The sequence below is a fragment of the Elephas maximus genome, chromosome 21 (assembly GCF_024166365.1).
Source record: "Elephas maximus indicus isolate mEleMax1 chromosome 21, mEleMax1 primary haplotype, whole genome shotgun sequence".
Classification (NCBI taxonomy): domain Eukaryota; kingdom Metazoa; phylum Chordata; class Mammalia; order Proboscidea; family Elephantidae; genus Elephas; species Elephas maximus.
Genome location: NC_064839.1, coordinates 65967681 through 65987921, shown reverse-complemented (window position 1 = coordinate 65987921; position 20241 = coordinate 65967681). Strand labels below are relative to the sequence as shown.

At 42.5% G+C, this 20241-nt stretch overlaps 1 protein-coding gene across 1 annotated transcript in view; it reads left to right on the top strand.

Moving 5' to 3' along the window:
• Nucleotides 1-5748: 5748 nt before the first annotated feature.
• The window catches only part of AADAT (aminoadipate aminotransferase), a 35225-nt gene continuing 20732 nt past the window's right edge, over nt 5749-20241 (top strand). The window contains exons 1-5 of the mRNA XM_049864524.1: nt 5749-6236; nt 6879-7047; nt 7946-8078; nt 16035-16109; nt 19158-19367. Of these exons, the coding sequence (XP_049720481.1) occupies nt 6170-6236; nt 6879-7047; nt 7946-8078; nt 16035-16109; nt 19158-19367 (654 nt within the window). The 5' untranslated portion in view covers nt 5749-6169. The remainder of the gene's footprint in view (nt 6237-6878; nt 7048-7945; nt 8079-16034; nt 16110-19157; nt 19368-20241) is intronic.

Genomic DNA, 20241 nt, shown 5'->3' with positions numbered 1-20241 from the left:
AAATACTAAATGAAATTGTTTGGTCAGAAAACCAATAATATCAGATACCAGCACAGCACAAGGTCACAGAACAGAACATTCTGATATCAACTCAAATAGGGAAATCACAAAAACAAATTAAGATTAATTTAAAAAAAAAAAAAAAGCTCAAAACAGGGAATCATTGAAGTCAATATGTAAAAGATCACAATAAATCAAAAGGAGGGACTAAATACAGGTGGCATAGAACTGCCATATGGAGAGGGATACAAGGCGATATAGGACAATACAAGTTAGGTTTTTACTTAGAAAAATAGGGGTAAATATCAAGGTAACCACAAAGAGGTATAGCAACTCCATAACTCAAAATAAAAACCAAGAAAAACGTAACGACTCAGCAAACATAAAGTCAAATACTATGAAAATGAGGGATCACACAATTTACAAAGAAAAACATCTCAGCACAAAAAAGTAAGTGGAAAAATGAAATTGTCAACAACGCACATAAAAAGGCATCAAAATGACAACACTAAACACTTATCTATAATTATGCTGAATGTAAATGGACTAAATGCACCAATAAAGAGACAGAGAGTTCAGACTGGATAAAGAAACACGATCCATCTATATGCTGCCTACAAGAGACACACCTTAGACTTAGAGACACAAACAAACTAAAACTCAAAGGATGGAAAAAAATAAGCAAACAATAAGCAAAAAAGAAGAGGAGTAGCAATATTGATTTCTGACAAAATAGACTTTAAACTTAAATCCACCACAAAGGATAAAGAAGGACACTACATAATGATAAAAGGGACAATTGACCAGGAAGATATAACCATATTAAATATTTATGCACCCAATGACAGGGCTGCAAGATACATAAATCAAATTTTAACAGAACTGAAAAGTGAGATAGACACCTCCACAATTATAGTAGGAGACTTCAACACACCACTTTCGGAGAAGGACAGGACATCCAGTAAGAAGCTCAATAGAGACACGGAAGATCTAATTACAACAATCAACCAACTTGACCTCATTGACTTATACAGAACTCTCCACCCAACTGCTGCAAAGTATACTTTTTTTTCTAGCGCACATGGAACATTTTCTAGAATAGACCACATAGTAGGTCATAAAACAAACCTTTGCAGAATCCAAAACATCGAAATATTACAAAGCATCTTCTCAGACCACAAGGCCATAAAAGTGGAAATCAATAACAGAAAAATTAGGGAAAAGAAATCAAATACTTGGAAACTGAACAATACCCTCCTGAAAAAAGACTGGGTTATAGAAGACATTAAGGAGGGAATAAGGAAATTCATAGAATGCAATGAGAATGAAAATACTTCCTATCAAAACCTCTGGGACACAGCAAAAGCAGTGCTCAAAGGCCAATTTATATCAATAAATGGACACATACAAAAAGAAGAAAGAGCCCAAACCAGAGAACTGTCCCTACAACTTGAACAAATAGAAAGTGAGCACCAAAAGAATCCATCAGGCACCAGAAGAAAACAAATAATAAAAATTAGAGCTGAACTAAACGAATTAGAGAACAGAAAAACAATTGAAAGAATTAACAAAGCCAAAAGCTGGATCTTTGAAAAAATTAACAAAATTGATAAACCATTGGCCAGACTGACTAAATAAATACAGGAAAAAAAAAGAAAAGGAAACAAATAACCCGAATAAGAAACGAGAAGGGCCACATCACAACAGACCCAGCTGAAATTAAAAGAATCATATCAGATTATTACGAAAAATTGCACTCTAACAAATTTGAAAACCTAGAAGAAATGGATGAATTCCTGGAAAAACACTACCTACCTAAACTAACACAATCAGAAGTAGAACAACTAAATAGACCCATAACAAAAAAAAGAGATTGAAACGGTAATCAAAAAACTCCCAACAAAAAAAAGCCCTGGCCCGGATGGCTATACTGCGGAGTTCTACCAAACTTTCAGAGAAGAGTTAACGCCAATACCACTAAAGGTATTTCAAAGCATAGGAAATGGCGGAATACTACCTAACTCATTCTATGAAGCCACCATCTCCCTGATACCAAAACCAGGTAAAGACATCACAAAAAAAGAAAATTACAGACCTATATCCATCATGAACATAGATGCAAAAATCCTCAACAAAATTCTAGCCAATAGAATTCAACAACATATGAAAAAAATAATTCACCACGACCAAGTGGGATTTATACCAGGTATGCGAGGCTGGTTTAATATTAGAAAAACCATTAATGTAATCCACCATATAAATAAAACAAAAGACAAAAACCACACGATTTTATCAATCGATGCAGAAAAGGCATTTGACAAATGCCAACAAATGTCCAACACCCATTTATGATAAAAACTCTCACCAAAATAGGAATTGAAGGAAAATTCCTCAACATAATAAAGGGCTTTTTTTTTTTTATATACAAAGCCAACAGCCAACATCATTCTAAATGGAGAGAGCCTGAAAGCATTTCCTTTGAGAACGGGAACCAGACAAGGATGCCCTTTATCACCACTCTTATTCAACATTGTGCTAGAAGTCCTAGCCAGAGCAATTAGGCTAGACAAAGAAATAAAGGGCATCCGGATTGGCAAGGAGGAAGTAAAATTATCTCTATTTGCAGATGACATGATCTTATACACAGAAAACCCTAAGGAATCCTCCAGAAAACTACTGAAACTAATAGAAGAGTTTGGCAGAGTCTCAGGTTATAAGATAAACATACAAAAATCACTTGGATTCCTCTACATAAACAAAAAGAACATCGAAGAGGAAATCACCAAATCAATACCATTCACAGTAGCCCGCAAGAAGATAAAATACTTAGGAATAAATCTTACCAAAGATGTAAAAGACCTATACAGAGAAAACTACAAAGCTCTACTGCAAGAAATTCAAAAGGACATACTTAAGTGGAAAAACATACCTTGCTCATGGATAGGAAGACTTAAAATAGTAAAGATGTCTATTCTACCAAAAGCCATCTATACATACAATGCACTTCCGATCCAAATTCCAATGTCATTTTTTAATGTGATGGAGAAACAAATCACCAACTTCATATGGAAGGGAAAGAAGCCTCGGATAAGCAAAGCATTACTGAAAAAGAAGAAGAAAGTGGGAGGCCTCACTCTACCTGATTTCAGAACCTATTATGCAGCCACAGTAGTCAAAACAGCCTGGTACTGGTACAACAACAGGCACATAGACCAATGGAACAGAATTGAAAACCCAGATATAAATCCATCCATATATGAGCAGCTGATATTTGACAAAGGCCCAGTGTCAGTCAATTGGGGAAAAGACAGTCTTTTTAACAAATGGTGCTGGCATAACTGGATATTCATTTGCAAAAAAATGAAACAGGACCCATACCTCACACCACGCACAAAAACTAACTCCAAGTGGATCAAAGACCTAAACATAAAGACTAAAATGATAAAGAACATGGAAGAAAAAATAGGGACAACGTTAGGAGCCCTAATACAAGGCATAAACAGAATACAAAACATTACCAAAAACGATGAAGAGAAACCAGATAAGTGGGAGCTCCTAAAAATCCAACACCTATGCTCATCTAAAGACTTCACCAAAAGAGTAAAAAGACCACCTACAGACTGGGAAAGAATTTTCAGCTATGACATCTCCGACCAGCACCTGATCTCTAAAATCTATATGATTCTGTTAAAACTCAACCACAAAAAGACAAACAACCCAATCAAGAAGTGGGCAAAGGATAGGAACACCCACTTCACTAAAGAAGATATTCGGGCAGCTAACAGATACATGAGAAAATGCTCTCGATCATTAGCCATTAGAGAAATGCAAATTAAAACTACGATGAGATTCCATCTCACTCCAACAAGGCTGGCATTAATCCAAAAAACACGAAATAATAAATGTTGGAGAGGCTGCGGAGAGATTGGAACTCTTATACACTGCTGGTGGGAATGTCAAATGGTACAACCACTTTGGAAATCTATCTGGCGTTACCTTAAACAGTTAGAAATAGAACTACCATGCAATCCAGAAATCCCACTCCTCAGAATATACCCTAGAGAAATAAGAGCCTTCACACAAACAGATATATGCACACCCATGTTTATTGCTGCTCTGTTTACAATAGCAAAAAGCTGGAAGCAACCAAGGTGTCCATCAACGGATGAATGGTTAAATAAATTGTGGTATATTCACACAATGGAATACTACGCATCGATAAAGAACAGTGATGAATCTGTGAAACATTTCATAACATGGAGGAACCTGGAAGGCGTTATGCTGAGTGAAATTAGTCAGAGGCAAAAGGACAAATATTGCATAAGACCACTATTATAAGATCTTGAGAAATAGTATAAACTGAGAAGAACACATACTTTTGTGGTTACAAGGGGGGGAGGGACGGAGGGTGGGAGAGGGTTTTTTACTGATTAATTAGTAGATAAGAACTGCTTTAGGTGACGGGAAGGACAATACTCAATACATGGTTCCTGTCCTGGGCCAAGAGAAGGTTTGGGGACCATGACCTTCAATACATGGAAGGTCAGATCAACTGGACTGGACCAAAAGCAAAGAAGTTTCCAGGATAAACTTCAAACGTCAGCGGAGCAAGGGCGGGGGTTTGTGGACCATGGTTTAAGGAGACTTCTAAGTCAATAGGCAAAATAATTCTATTACGAAAACATTCTGCACCCCACTTTGAAATGTGGCTTCTGGGGTCTTAAAGGCTAACAAACGGCCATCTAAGATGCATCAATTGGTCTCAACCCACCTGGAGCAAAGGAGAATGAAGAACACCAAGGTCACACGATAACTATGAACCCAAGAGACAGAAAGGGCCACATGAACCAGAGACTTACATCATCCTGAGACCAGAAGAACTAGTTGGTGCCTGGCCACAACCGATGACTGCTCTGACAGGGAGCATAACAGAGAACCCCTGAGGGAGCAGGACAGCAGTGGGATGCAGACCCCAAATTCTCACAAAAAGACCATACTTAATGGTCTGACTGAGACTAGAGGAATCCCGGCGGTCATGGTCCCCAAACCTTCTGTTGGCCCAGGACAGGAACCATTCCCGAAGACAACTCATCAGACATGAAAGGGACTGGACAGTGGGTAGGAGAGAGATGGTGATGAAGAGTGAGCTATTTATATCAGGTGGACGCTTGAGACTGTGTTGGCATCTCCAGTCTGGAGGGGGGATGGGAGGATAGAGAGAGTTGGAACCTGGCAAAATTGTCACGAAAGGAGAGACTGGAAGGGCAGACTCATTAGGGGGAGAGCAAGTGGGAGTATGGAGTAAGGTGTATATAAACTTATATGTGACAGACTGACTTGATTTGTAAACGTTCACTTGAAATTCAATAAAAGTTAATAAAAAAAAAAATTTGAGAAGACCCTCAGCAATTCTTTGAAAATATGTATCAGCACTCTATTCTCATCCTAAGCTGCTCATTTCTCGGAGAAAGTGACGTGTGAATTCATTTGGGTCGCCTTGGTGGCCTCCCAGAATAGGGCCTACAGTTTGACTGGTGAGAGGACAACGCTTCCCACAGCAGTGGCTGAGGAGATGAATGAGTCGCCCGCGTTACCCCAGGGGGCGTCGGAGCGCAGCGTGCAGCGGCAGACTCAGCGCAGTTTAAGGGGCCTACTGCAGTGCACGGACGCGACCACCAGATGGTACCCAAGGATCAGGCTCACGGGGGACTTAAGCTTCCCACCACCCCAGGCGAAATCTTCAGTTAATCACACGGCAGCGCCTGGGCCAACCGGGACGCTTTCTTGCGGCGACTCCCACCCACGAGGTTGAGTCCTGCTCACTCGGAATTACCTCTAAAGGTGGCGTAGCGGGCTGTCGTCACCCTGCACGCCCGCACGCCGAGGGCAGCGACCTGGGCCCGGGCGGGGCGCGGGCCGGGCTGTGGCCATAGGCTGCGGCGCGGGGCGGTGCCGGGCTGGGTCTGCGGGGGCCCTCCGCGTGCAGCGCGGGATCGGGGCGCTGACCCTGAGGCGGCGCGGGACCTTGCTGTCTGTGCGCCCGCCGTGGCCCGTGTGGGCGCGGAGACCAGACGCAGCGGGCGGGCGGCTAGCCCGGCGTCTGCAGAGGCTCGGCTTGACGGGGCTCTTGGCGGCTGAAGAGGGAGCGCGGCGCTGGGGGGCCGGAGACATGAATTACGCGCGGTTCCTCACGGCCACCAGCGCAGCGCGCGAGCCTTCTCCCATCCGTGTCCTGTGTGAGTAGTGGGGACGGCGCCCTCCTCCGGGCGGGGGTGGCCTCGCGGGTCTCCAAGGATGGTGCCTACAGCCACCTCCTGGTTGCATTCATTTCATTTGAGAGCTCACGGTGGGCCGGGGTCTGAGTGCAGGAATTAGGCACGGTGTTTCTTGTTCTCAAAGAACTCAGGCTGGAGCGGGAGACGAGTAAGCGTGGTTTTCTGCTAGAAGCGCAGGAGTAGCAGTGATAGAGGCGCACAGGCTGTTGTGGGGCGCAGCCTGAGAGGGGTGGGGGGTGCCGTGGAGAAAGGATGCCCAGTGGGGAGGGCTTGGTGAAGGGGGAGGTGAAGGGATGAGGGATGAAGCTTGACGGGCGATGGGATGGATGGGGGTCACATGGCAGAAGCCCTCCTATTATTGTGGCCCTTTGCTTATCTTCCTGATCTCTCTGCCTTTGTGTTTGTTATCCCTATACCTTAGTACCTGTACCAGTAAAGTAGGCCCAGAAAAAAGTTATTCTAAATGTTCATTTTAGACCAGCATTCTATCAGTGTTCACTGTTAAACTTAATAGTTTCATTGACCATAATGCACACTGAGCTATTTCCGTTTGTGACTGTGTTCAATGAAAGTGCTTCTTCTTCTCTTCCCTGTTTATTGTAGCTGAAATAGTGAACAGGGCACCAAAATCGCTCATCTCCTTGGCTCCTGGATTTCCAAACCCGAACACTTTTCCTTTTAAGACTGCTAGTATCACCGTAGAAAATGGAAAGACCATCCAGTTTGGAGAAGAGATGATGAAGCGAGCTCTGCAGTATTCTCAAAGTGCTGGGTAGCTATCCAGCGATGCTACACCTTGGTCGGGTCGTTTTCGTGAGCAGTAAAGTGAGGCCCACTGATAGAGCGACTTGTGTCTTTTAACTAAGTGTTCAACAAGTAGGACGGTTTGGGAAAGAGCTCCCAAAGAATGAAAGCTCAACAGGGATACTGAATGCTTTTTAACACACTTCTCAATGGCTGCTTTTCTAGAAGGAAATGCCATTTGAGCTAGTCTTAAAAAATAAGATAGCTGGGTGAAGAAACAGGTTGGGAGAAGGAGGAGAAGGGTGATCCAGGAAGTGGCAACAGCAATTTTAAGCCCAGAGGCACTTTTCTAATAGTAATTTACTCTTTCTAGACAGACAGCTATGTGAATACATTGCCTTCATAGGCTAAAATTTCATTCTTCTAATAATGAAGGATATTTTATGGACTATCTCTAAATTATCCTTTATTAAAGCCTTTGTTCTGCTATTAACAAGTGTATTGAAATACTCTATGTATATGTATGTGTATATGTCTATATATTACTTATAAAGGCTTTTCTCTCATGATACAAAGAACATTTTGAGCCTGAGCTCAGCTAGGCTATGAATTTTTCTACGGAGAGCAAAGACTTGATTATGCAGTGAATGGTGTAGACTGAAAGAAAGAGTGCAGGCTGCAGAGTAAGAAAAATCTAGATTCAAATCCCAGCTCATTCGATCACTGGCTGAATGACTTTATGTGAACTTCTTAATCTCCCTGAGTCTGTTGCCTCATCTTTTAAACAGGGATAGCATTACTGGCTAGAAGTGTTTGAAAGTTAAATTGAAGGTATACAGAGCCTAGTATAAAGCAACCATTTATTTCTGTCTGCTGCTACTATGATTTTTACTACAATCAACTTAAAAATACACTTTATGTTTTAGAATTCCAGAACTGTTGGCCTGGCTAAGACAGTTACAGGTACGATTGCATAATCCTCCCACTGTCCATTATCCCCCCAGTCAAGGACAAATGGAAATGTGTGTCACATCTGGCAGCCAAGAAGGTCTTTCTAAGGTAAGACGGAAAGAAAAAAGTGCTCCATGGGTAGAATCAAATATGATCATAAATATGGGTGTCTTTCACCTACCCACAAGACGGCGGTATTCTGTAGATTGCAAGAGTCTTTCTTGTCTCCGTCTAGCTTGTGGACAGGGAGCTTAAAGACAAGACATAGGATGGGAGGGGTGTGTGTGTGTGTGTTTTGACTGTACTCAAAAGCCAGGTAGAAATACTTTAAGTTAATCTATCAGCGTTTCCCTCTAGTTTCCCTCATTGTGAGCCCACGGACTTTCAGAAATCACTGTTGTGTGCCACTGAGTCAGTTCCACCTCACAGCAACCCTATATAACAGAGTAGAAGTGTCTATAGGGTTTTCTCAGTTGTAATCTTTACAAGAGCAGATCATTACGCCTTTGTCCTGTGGAGTCACCGGGTGGGTTCAAACCACCAACCTTTCAGTCAATAACCATTGCCCTACGAGGACTCCTTTTTTAATCTACCTGTAATTTCGTTCACCAGCCTGATATTTCTTAACATATGTCATATGGTCAGTGACCTAGAGCTATGGGTCATTAAAGTAGGTTTCCTACTGAGGGAATACCCACCTCCTATGAAAATCTTAGTGAAAACTCAAAAACTTGTGGCCCTCGTCAATTCCAACTCATGGCAACCCCCATGTTTTACAGAGTAGAACTGCTCCGTAGGCTTTTCTTGGCTGTAATCTTTATAGAAGCACATCACCAGGTCTTCCTTCCGTGGTGTCACTGGGTGGCTTTGAACCACCAACCTTTAGGCTAGTAAAAGCCTGTTGCCGTCAAGTCGATTCCAGCTCATAGCTACCGAGTGCAAACCGACTGCACCACCAAGTGCTGCCACAGAGCGTAGTGAAGCACTGCTTTGTTTCGTCTGGCCCGAAGGCTCAGGTTCTATCAGATAACCTCCTGTAGTTATGAAAATCCCTTGTGATTTTTAAATTTCTTGGAGGGTATATCCTGATACTCCTGAGAAGAAAACATTCCTTTGCACATCTGCTTATGTCATCTGTGCCCATCATTTCTTGTATCTTGACTTCCTTTTGGCTTCTGCTTCTCTAGATCTCTGTCTGTCTGGGCCTCTGGCCTCTCTGGGTTAGTTCTCGCTCTCAGTTATCCCGTCTGTCTCCCTCCTGGGCCTCCTTTTCCATCCCTTCTCTGTCCCTCTTCCTCAACAGGACACAATGTAATCCTGAAATATATTTTATTTTTGTATTTAATAAATGAGTCTTTGTGTTACCTGTTCTTCATTTAGGAAGAAAAAGTAGGATATTTTATAATTCTGTCTACATCTTAATCTAGAGGTAGTCGGCAGTGAGACCTGTAGGCATAGCCCACATTTTCTTCAGGAAGGAGATCTGAATACATTCTATCCCTTGAACTTGGTTGAAAATCCAGAGATCCTCACACATGGCAGAAGTGGCCTGGATCAAAACATATACAGAGTCCACGACATCTGTGCTGTTTTCCCGGGGCTGTTGTAACACAGTACCACCAACTTGGTGGCTTAAAACAACAGAACATACTTTCTCACAGTTCTGGAGGTGAGAAGTCTGACATTAGGGTGTTGGCAGGGCCATGTTCCCTCTGAAGACGCTGGAGGACGGTTCTTGCTTTCTCTTCTAGGTTCCGGTGGTCCCAGGCATTCCTTGGCTTGTGGCAGCGTAACCCCCATTTCTGCCTCTGTTTTCACATGGCTGTCTTCCCTTCTGTCTCTGTGTCTCTTCTTTTATAAGGACAGTAGTCCTATTGGCTTAAGGCTTCTCCAATATGACCGATTGTTAACTAATTACATCTGCAAAGGCACTGTCACCAAACAAGGTCACACTCAGAGGCTTTGGACCAAAACATAACACCATCTATTGGAAGACATTTGAAAAACTCCACCCATGCACCCTCCAAGTAGTGAGCTTTCACCGTCGCTGCCCCCGATGCACCTGCGAGGGTGAACCGACTGAGGAATATTAAGTAACTCAGCAAATTATCCTGCTCTTTGGAGTAATTTTCTGTTGGCAGTTTAAATGTTGAAGCCTGTCTGCCAACAACAGTGATTTTGTTTTGTCATAGTTAATGTTTAGCCCTTCTTTCTGACAGTAGATAATAACAGCTGACATCTGCTAAACACTTGCTTTGTGCAGGCTTTTTCCTAGGCACTTTGAATATCTTCATTTAATCCTCATCACAAACCTATGTTGTGGAGACTGTTAGTAAGTAACCTCAGACATGGATCCCTCATGTTGCTGTTAGTTGCCATCAAGTCGGCCCTAACTCAGGACAACTTTATGTATAACAGAACATTGTGTTGCCTGGTCCTGTGCCATCTTCAGGATCAGTGGACTACCATTGATATTTCAAATACCAGCAGGGCCACTCATAGTAGATAGGTTTCAGGAGAACCTCCAGACTAAGACAGAGTACGAAGAGAGGCATGGCAGTCTACTTCTGAAAACCGTTCAGTGAAAATCCAGTGGGTTACAATGGAAACCCCTCATAGCAAGAGGAATTAACTTGACCTCTGCCATCTGTGTATCTCCCTTTATGCCAGATAAGGTTAAATCCTTAATCTTTGAAGGAAAGGGATGTGTCCCTTGCTGCTGGTGATATCTTACACATACCATTACCACAGATTATCTATGTCGATTCTGACAGTATCTTATTCTGACTGAAATCTAGCCTTTATGTCTACAAAATAATTCAACTTTGAACAGGGCCTCCTGTTTGTTGAGGAAACATAGAATTAATGCAGAAGTTTGGGAACACCATCCTAGAATTAATAAGAAGGTTGGAAAGGCCATCACAGAATTAATACAGAAGGTTGGGAAGGCCATCATGGAATTAACACAGAAGGTTGGGAAAGCCGTCATAGAATTAATACAGGAGTTTGGCAAGACCACCACAGAAATAATGCATAAGGTTAGGAAGGCCATCCTAGAATTAAAAAGAAGGTTGGGAAGACCATCACAGAATTAATGCAGAAGGTTGGGAAGGTCACGATACAATTAATGCAGAAGATTGGGAAGGCCGTCATAGAATTAATGCAGAAGGTTGGGAAGGTCACCATAGAATTAATAAGGTTGGGAAGGCCATCATAGAATTAACACAGAAGGTTGGGAAGGCCGTCATGGAATTAATACAGATGGTTGGGAAGGCCATTGTAGAATTAACACAGAAGGTCGGGAAGGCCATCCTAGAATTAATGCAGAAAGTTGGGAAGGCCATCACCAACAAAGAATCCTGAACTCTCCTGCCAGGGGTGTGGTTATTATCAGAGCTGAAACCACAGGCCTGAGCTTTCTGCTTCACGTATAAAGGTAAGTAAAAAAAACTTAAATAAAAAATAAAAGGATGATACTAGTACAAAAACAGTAAGATGGAACATTAAAAACAGACATGATAAAGAGGAAATGAGTTTAAGTTTACAGATAATTTAAAAGAGAACTAGTTAAAGATAAGCACTGAAAAAGAATATAAAATAACTTAGTAGATTAATGTATAGTAGTCAGGCTGACCCATTGCCATCGAGTCAGTTCTGACTCATAGCAACCCTACAGGGCAGAATAGAACTGCCCCATAGGGTATCCAAGGAGCGGCTAGTGGGTTTGAACTGCCGACATTTTAGTTAGCAGCCGAACGCTTAACTACTGCACAGCCAGTCAGGCTGAGAGACCCACAAATGTGTGACAAGCTTTCTAGTTAGATGACTTCTCAGCTATTCCGAACAGGTATCTTAAAATCTGAGAACAAAATTCTTGGCCTCTTGTCCCTTTCATAACATGTCTATTGGTGCTTTTATATCTGCTGACAGTAATAGAAACCGTGCTCGGAGCTCCTAGGTGAGCTGGCTTCAGGAACTCCACAGACGTGACATCTGCTTGGTGTTTCCCCACAGTAAGGAGACTGCGCTTACGGTCGCCAGCTTCCTCTGTTTGTTTTTCTTTTATTTTTTCATGAATAATTAGTCCTTGATAGAGATTCTTTATATTCAGTCTTCACATCTAGATTGAAATACGATTCTTATTTCTCTTAAACAGAGTAACTTTCTTTTTCTTTTTTCATGTAAATGTGAAAGCTCTAAGCTGGTTAGCTTTAATTACATTTTTATTATAGAGTAATACATTATAGCAATTAAAGTCTTTAGGATTTTTCTTCCCTCTTTTTGTATTTAATTAGGAAAAATAAAATCATTTGTTACTGTTTTAGATTTTGCTTGAAGAGAGACATTTGTGATCCGATGGACTGATATTTTAAAAGATCATTTCAGTGAAATTCTTAAGAAATCATAGTCTGAACTTTTCTTCCAGAAAGATGCTCAAGACTGTAGCTTCTTTTTCTGCCCCAACTTCAGTCATATCACAGAAGGAACATTGCAGGATGGCCAGATACATCAATCATGTTCTTATTCATGACCCAAAACACCCACTGCCATCGAATTGATTCCAGCTCGTAGTAGGCATGCCCGTTACAGGGGCCTTGGTGGGAACCTGTGTCTAATTTTTCTTCAGCTTTGTTCTCCAGGATAGGTGTTCTTTTGGGCTCCTGTGTTTCTGTCTACATCTATTAAATGGTAGTGCCAGATGATAAACACCCCTCCCTTTTAATTTAGATTATTTGACATTCACATGTCTCCTAATTGACATGGAAAACGTATATAATTAGGCTTTCATTTGCTCTGTTGATACTGTATGTGCCACCCAGGTAATTTCCTTGATCCCAGGATAACCTGCAAAGCCTGAATCAATTAGAAACTTTTCAGGAAATGACACTGTTTGTCGTAGGATGCCAAAAGCTCATAAAGAAAAGGTGAAATGAACACCCCAGGACAGACTGGGGAACAAAAGTCATTGATAGCTGTTTGTCATGAGATGGGAGTTATTAAAATGACAGGAAGGGGAGGCTTGACCTGGGGATTATGAACCGTCACAAGGTAAGAGGGATTATTCTGTGATTATAAGACTTAGTCATAGTAGACCCCTTTTCTTTAGGCTGGAAAAATCTGTTGTCTGGATCAGTGATGTCAGTAGGCATCAATTGTCTGCAGAACCTCCTAAGATGTGTCACACGCTTGTCTTCTTGTCCTCTGACCCATCCTTGCTAGAGCACTCTTGTCCTCTGGTCCCCCAGCACCCACGGTGTGGCTCTCCTTCAGCCACTTGTTCTGCTTCCCCTGTAGTGTCAGCCTCCTCCATCCAGCCATTATCTACTGGAGCTCCTCCAGGCTCTGTCCTGGACCTCTTCTCTTCTCAATCTGTGCACTTTCCAGGGTGCCTGCCTTCACACCCATGTGATCAGCCACATGCTAGTAACTTCCAAGCTCCTCTGATCTCCAAATCCATTTCCATCTGTTCACCAGACACCCTCCCAGGATGTCCAGGTCCATTTGTCCATCTGTCCACCAGACACCCTCCCAGGATGTCCAAGTCCATTTGTCCATCTGTCCACCAGACACCCTCCCAGGATGTCCAAGTCCATTTGTCATCTGTCCACCAGACAGCATCCCAGGGCATTCAAGTCCATTTGTCCATCTGTCCATCATATAACATCCCAGGATGTCCAGGTTCATTTGTCCATCTGCCTACCAGACAACAACCCAGATTGTCCAAGTCCATTTGTCCCTCTGTCCACCAGACACCATCCCAGGATGTCCAAGTCCATTTGTCCATCTCTCCACCAGACAGCATCCAAGGATGTCTATGTCCATTTGTCCATCTCTCCACCAGACTCCATCCCAGGATGTCCAAGTCCATTTGTCCATCTCTCCACCAGACACCATCCAAGGATGTCCATGTCCATTTGTCCATCTGTCCGCCAGACACCATCCCAGGATGTCTAAATCCGTTTGTCCATGTGCTCACCAGACACCATCCCAGTTCACCTTAGACTGAACATACCCTGAACACACTCATCATCTTCTCCCTCAGATACAGACTTTTTTTGGTTCTATTTTTCAGTGAGTGGCACCACATCTATCTAGTTCTATAGCCAAAAATCTTGAGTCATCCTTGACACCTTCTTCCTCACTCCTCTCAATTGTACCATCATGGTGGCACAGTGGTTAAGAGCTTACCTGCTAACCAAAAGGTCAGCAGTTCAAATCCAAACTGCCGCTCCTTAGAAACCCTATGGAGCAGTTCTACTCTGTCCTAGAGTTGCTATGAGTCGGAATCAACTTGACAGCAACGGGGCAGGGATGGGGGATCCTTAACCGTCAACACGAATGTGGCAATGACTTCCCAAATAATCTTCCCACATGTGTCCTCACTCTATGTTCTTTCATACTTTAGCCAGAGTGATCTTTTTAAAATGTATATCTGGTCATGTGACTCCCCTTCCTCATTTCTTGCTGAAATTTTCACGGGCCTCCCTTGGCCCATGTGACTGCATGGTATGGTCTCTGCCTACTTCTGGCTGGTCTCAGTCCACTCTCTGCTTCATGCTCTGCCTGAAGCCACAGAATCCTTTGGTTCCTCAAAATGTACCTATTGTCACTCCTTACGCTGACCCATCTCCTCCCCAGGGAAGCCTTCCCTGAAGGCCCCGACTGTGGCAGGTCCTCCTACAGGTGAGCTCCTAAAACACTGTGCTTCTGTACTTTGCAGCACCCACCTCTGTTTTTAATTAAGCCTTGATCTGGGTGATTGTCTGATCAGTGCCTGCCTCTCTCAGTGGACTGTTAGTCCATGAGGGTAAACACTATGTCTATTTTGCTCACTGTTTTCTCTCCAGTACCACACACAGGCCTAGCTTATTTTAAAAAAAAAGTTGCCATTGAGGAGACTCCAACTCATGGTGCCCCCATGAGTGTCAGAGTAGAACTGTACTCCACAGAGCTTTCAATGAATGGTTTTTCAGAAAGAGATCTCCAGGCCTTTCTTCTGAGGCACCTCTGGGTAGACTCAAACCACCAATCTTTCTGTTAGCAGCAAGCATGTTGATCCTTTGCACCACTTGTGGACTCCCACCTGGCTTATAGTAGACATTTAATAAATATTCAAAGAAGAAATGAATCTTAGAAGCCAAACCAGCTGTGTTGTTTTTCACATTACCCTAAAGTGTAGGGGTCAGCAAATGATGGCTCAAGAGTCAAACCCAGCCCTTCTGATTTTCTAAATAAAGTTTTATTGGCACCAGCCATACCCATTCATCTCCACATTGTGGCTACTTTTTCACTACAGCAGCACGGTTGAGTAGGTGCAAGAGAAACATACAGCCCACAATGCTAAAAATATTTGCTGTGGGCCATTTATATAAAAAGTCTGAGGCCACATAAATCAGAGACTACATCAGCCTGAGACCAGAAGAACTGGTTGGTACCCGGCTATAACTGATGACTGCCCTGACAGGGAACACAACAGAGAATTCCTGAAGGAGCAGGAGAGCAGTGGGATGCAGACCTCAAATTCTCGTAAAAAGACCAAACTTAATGGTCTGACTGAGCCTAGAAGGACCCTGGAGGTCATGGTCCCCAGACCTTCTGTTAGCTCAAGACAGGAACCATTCCCAAAGACAACTCTTCAGACAGGGATTGGACTGGACTGTAAGATAGAAAATGATACTGGTGAGGAAAGAGCTTCTTAGATCAAGTAGACACATGAGACTATGTGGGTAGCTCCTGTTTGGAGGGGAGATGAGAGAGCAGAGGGGGACAGAAGCTGGCTGAGTGGATGCGGAAATACAGGGTGGAGAGAAGGAGTGCTATCTCATTAGGGGAGGAGCAACTAGGCGTATATAGGAAGGGGTATATAAATTTTTATATGAGAGACTGACTTGATTTGTAAACTTTCACTTAAGCATAATAAAAATTTTTTAAAAATAAAGTTTTCGAAAGAAAAGAAAAAGTCTGTGAACCCCTGCCCTAGAATCCTACTGAGTGCAAACTAAAAAAGGGGCTTCTGGGGATGGAAACAATACTGTCTGAGCTAACCTATACTCCTTTTGTTAGGTGTTTGAAATGCTTATTAATCCTGGAGATAACATCCTTGTAAATGAACCGGTTTATTCAGGAACACTTCAAGCTGTGAGTACCCATTTTTACAAAAGGCACCTCTCTCTTAAATAAGAAGAAATGATTGCATATTTAGAATTATCTCTGTCCACCAAAAAATAAAATGGCTTCTTCCATCAGTCAACAGGAGAACCCTAAATGATACATGTATACTATGATAAATGTACCCACATGCTATATGAGTATGTTTGTGGTGGTGGTGGTGGTGGTGGTTATACTCACAATTGCAGTTCATTACAGAAAGGACACAGAGTAAGACCAGCAAAGGGAAAAGGCACAAAGGCTGGCAGAAACCAGGTGCAAGCTCCAGGTGGTCCCTCCCAATGGAGTCACCTGGGAGGGGCCCAGCATTGGAAATCCAAATGTATAGATGCTAAAATTACATTATGCAAAATCATGTCCAATTTTCTTAATATTTTACTTGAAATTTGACTTAATTTATAAAACCTTAGTTTTTCATCATCATCTTTTATTACCCTCAGTGTAAGTATTTTTGTTGTCAGGTGCTGTCAAGATGGTTCCGACTCATAGTGACCCTGTGTCCAACAGAAGAAAATACCGCCTGGTCCTACGCCATCCTCACAATTGTTGCTATGTTTGAGCCTATTGTTCCAGGCACTGTGTCAATCCATCCCACTGAGGGTCTTCCTCTTTTTCATTGACCCCCTACTTTACCAAGAATGATGTCTGTCTTAGGCTGGGTTCTCTAGAGAAGCAAAATCAGTAAAGCTTATAAATATACATAGAGCTATACATCAAGCAAATGGAAAATCCTAAGTCTGTGGTTCAGGCTGGAGGCTTCTCCTGCCTCACGCACCTGTAGAGGCTGGTGAACCCAAGATTGGCAGGTCAGACAGCAGGCCTCTGGTTCACAGGCTGTGGAGGCCAACGAATCCCAAAACTGGCAGGACGGCAGGTAAACTGCTAGCTCAGGCCCCAAGAACTGGAGGTCAGATGAACAGGAGCCAGCTGCAGGATCCAGAGCAAGCAAAAACCCATGAGCTTTGCCAGAAAATCCACCTATATTGTATGTGGATCACACCCCCAAAGAAACTTCCTTTCAACTGATGGGCCATGCACAACAGATCTCACTATCGAGGTGATTGCATTATATCAGATCTCATCATGGAGGGGATTACATAGCTGCCAAACTACATCATAACTGCCAAGTCACTGAGAATCATGGCCCAGCCAAGTCGACACTGAACCTTAACCATCACAATGTGCTTCTCCAGGGACTGGTCCCTCCCAAAGTACATGAGACGAAGTCTTGCCGTCCTCGCTTCTAAGGAGCTTTCTGGCTGTACTTCTTCCAAGACAGACTTCTTTGTTCTTCTGGCACTCCATGGTATAGACAATATTCTTTGCCAACACCATAATTCAAAAGCATCAATTCTTCACTCTGCCTTGTTCACTGTCCAGCTTTCACAGGTATATGAAGCGATAGAAGACACCTTGGCTTGAGTCAGGTGCCCCTTAGTCCTCAAAGTGACATCTTTGCTTTTTAACACTTTCAAGAGGTCTCTTATAGCAGATTTGCCCAATGCAATACATCATTTGATTTTTTTTGTATAGCTATAAAGTCAACTTAATATAACTATAAACTAATGTGGCATTATTAGGACTACCCACCCAGTATTAAATCAATGGACTGTTATATCCGAGTGAGGAAGCTGGTTATCAGGCTCTGCAGTGCGCTTCTCAGACCCCACTGCTAATGATTAGGTTCATTTGGCGTCCTGTCCTGGATTGAATTGCGTCCCCCCAAAATATGCATCAACTTGGCTAGGATATCATTCCCAGTATTGTGGGATTGTCAACCACTTTGTGATCTAATGTGATTTTCCCATGTGTTGTAAATCCTACCTCTATGATGTTAATGAGGTGGGATTAGAGGCAGTTATATTGATGAGGCAGGACTCAATCTACAAGATTAGGTTGTGTTTTAAACCAATCTGTTTTGAAATCTAAAAGAGAGAAGTGAGCAGAGAGTCATGGGGACTTCATACCACCAAGAAAGTGGCGCTGGTAGCAGAGCATGTCCTTAGGACCTGGGGTGCCTACACCTAAGCTCTTAGTCCAGGGGAAGATTGATGACAAAGACCTTCGTCCAGAGCCGACAGAGAGAGAAAGCCCTCCCCTGGAGCTGACGCCCTGAGTTTGCACTTCCAGCTTACTAGACTGTGAGAGAACAAACTTCTCTTTGTTGAAGCCATCCACTTGTGGTATTTCTGTTATAGCAGCACCAGGTAACTAAGACAGGTATCATACCTCAGGATAAAGATGTACACAAAGTAGGAGTCCCTGGGTAGTGCAAACAATTAACACTCTTATCTGCCAATGGAAAGATTGGCAGTTGGAGTCTACTCAGAGGCACCTTGGAAGACAGCCTGGTGATCTAGTTGTGAAAAATCAGCCTTTGAAAACCCTACAGAGCGCAGTCCTGCTCTGACACACATAGGGTCACCATGAGCTGGAATCAACTTGATGGCAACTGATTTGTTTGTTTTTATGAATGAGCTCTAATTATGAAGATAATCCAGTCAAAAGAAGCTAGGTTATGCTATGTAGCAAATGACCCCAATATCTCAGTGGCCCACAGCTACAAAGGTTTATTTCTCACTGAAACTCACACTCCATGTCCACCTCAGGTCAGCCACACCTTTGTTCCATGTCATCTTCATTCCAAGCCCAGAGTTGTGGAGCCATCCTCTCTCTGGAACACTGTCTGTCTTAGAGCAGAGGAAAACGAGACAAAGAGAACCACAGGCTGGGTCTTAAAGCTTCTGTTTGGAAGGGACACGTGTCACTTCTGTTCACGATTTATCAGCCAGTGCAAGACACATGGCCAGGCTGAACACAGTGAGGGAGAGAAGTGTGCTCCTTCCTCTAGGAGCACATACAACCTTGACCATCTGTATCTTCGAGCTGAGTGCAGGTTCATATATGTTTAAGGGTATAGATGGTAAGGTTCTCAGTTAGTAAAAGAAAAATCAGTGGCACTTAGATTTCATAATCATGTCTGAATCTTGGGTTTTCTTTTTTCTTTGTGCTCAACAGCTGCATCCAATGGGCTGTAACATTATTAATGTTGCCAGTGATGAATTTGGGATTATTCCAGATGCCCTCAAAGAAGTACTTTCTAAATGGAAACCAGAAGATTCACAGAAGCCCGAGAAAAACACCCCCAAATTTCTTTACACCGTCCCAAATGGCAACAACCCTACTGGATCCTCACTAACAACTGAGCGCAAAAAGGGAGTCTACGAGGTATTTTAGGAGAATGGGTCACGTGACCATATTCCTGTTTCCTTTTGACATTGTAGAATAATGCTGTGCAAGTTCCCATCTGCTTAACCTTTTGTTTTCACGGAAGATAATTTTTAATAAAAAGAAATCATCTATGCCAAGGATCCTAATACATTTAGACACAACAGATTACTGTATTCTCTGTTAACTATTGATGAGATTTTTCCCTTTCCCTTAATTGATGTTTTTGTATAAAAGAAATATTCTTGTTCTGGTGTTAAATTTTATGAAGTTATTAATATTTAATCCCAGTATTGATTTTCAGTGTTTTATGTGTGTTCTTAACTTGTCTTTTCTTCCTAGCCCTTGATGCCTTAGGTTACAAAGAAAGTCTTTAAGATATGAGGGGTTCTCCTTTTATAAACTCTCTTTCAGGTACCCAACTATGATGCCTAGCTTCTCACTATTAATATTAAGAAAATAAGTATCAAACAGATATTCAGCAATGCAGAAATCTTTTAAAAAGAAAAGACATGTGCCTTTTGTGAAGCCTCTTTTATGTACCTGACTCTGCTTCCTCTCCCTTCATCATAAATAGCTTTTTAAAATGAGTACCAAACACATGTTACGCTATGTGGAATCTAATCACGTGAAGTGGAATCATAAGAAAGACTTCAAACAATTCCTTCTACTCATTTTATATATGTACATATATATGTATATATATATTTATGTATTTGTTGTTATATCCCATCAAGTCGATTCCAACTCATAGTGAGCCTATTGGACAAAGTAGAACTGCCACCATAGGGTTTCCAAGGAGTGGCTGCTAGATTTGAACTGTCAACCATTTGGTTAGCAGCCTGAGCTCATAACCACTTCACCACCAGGGCTC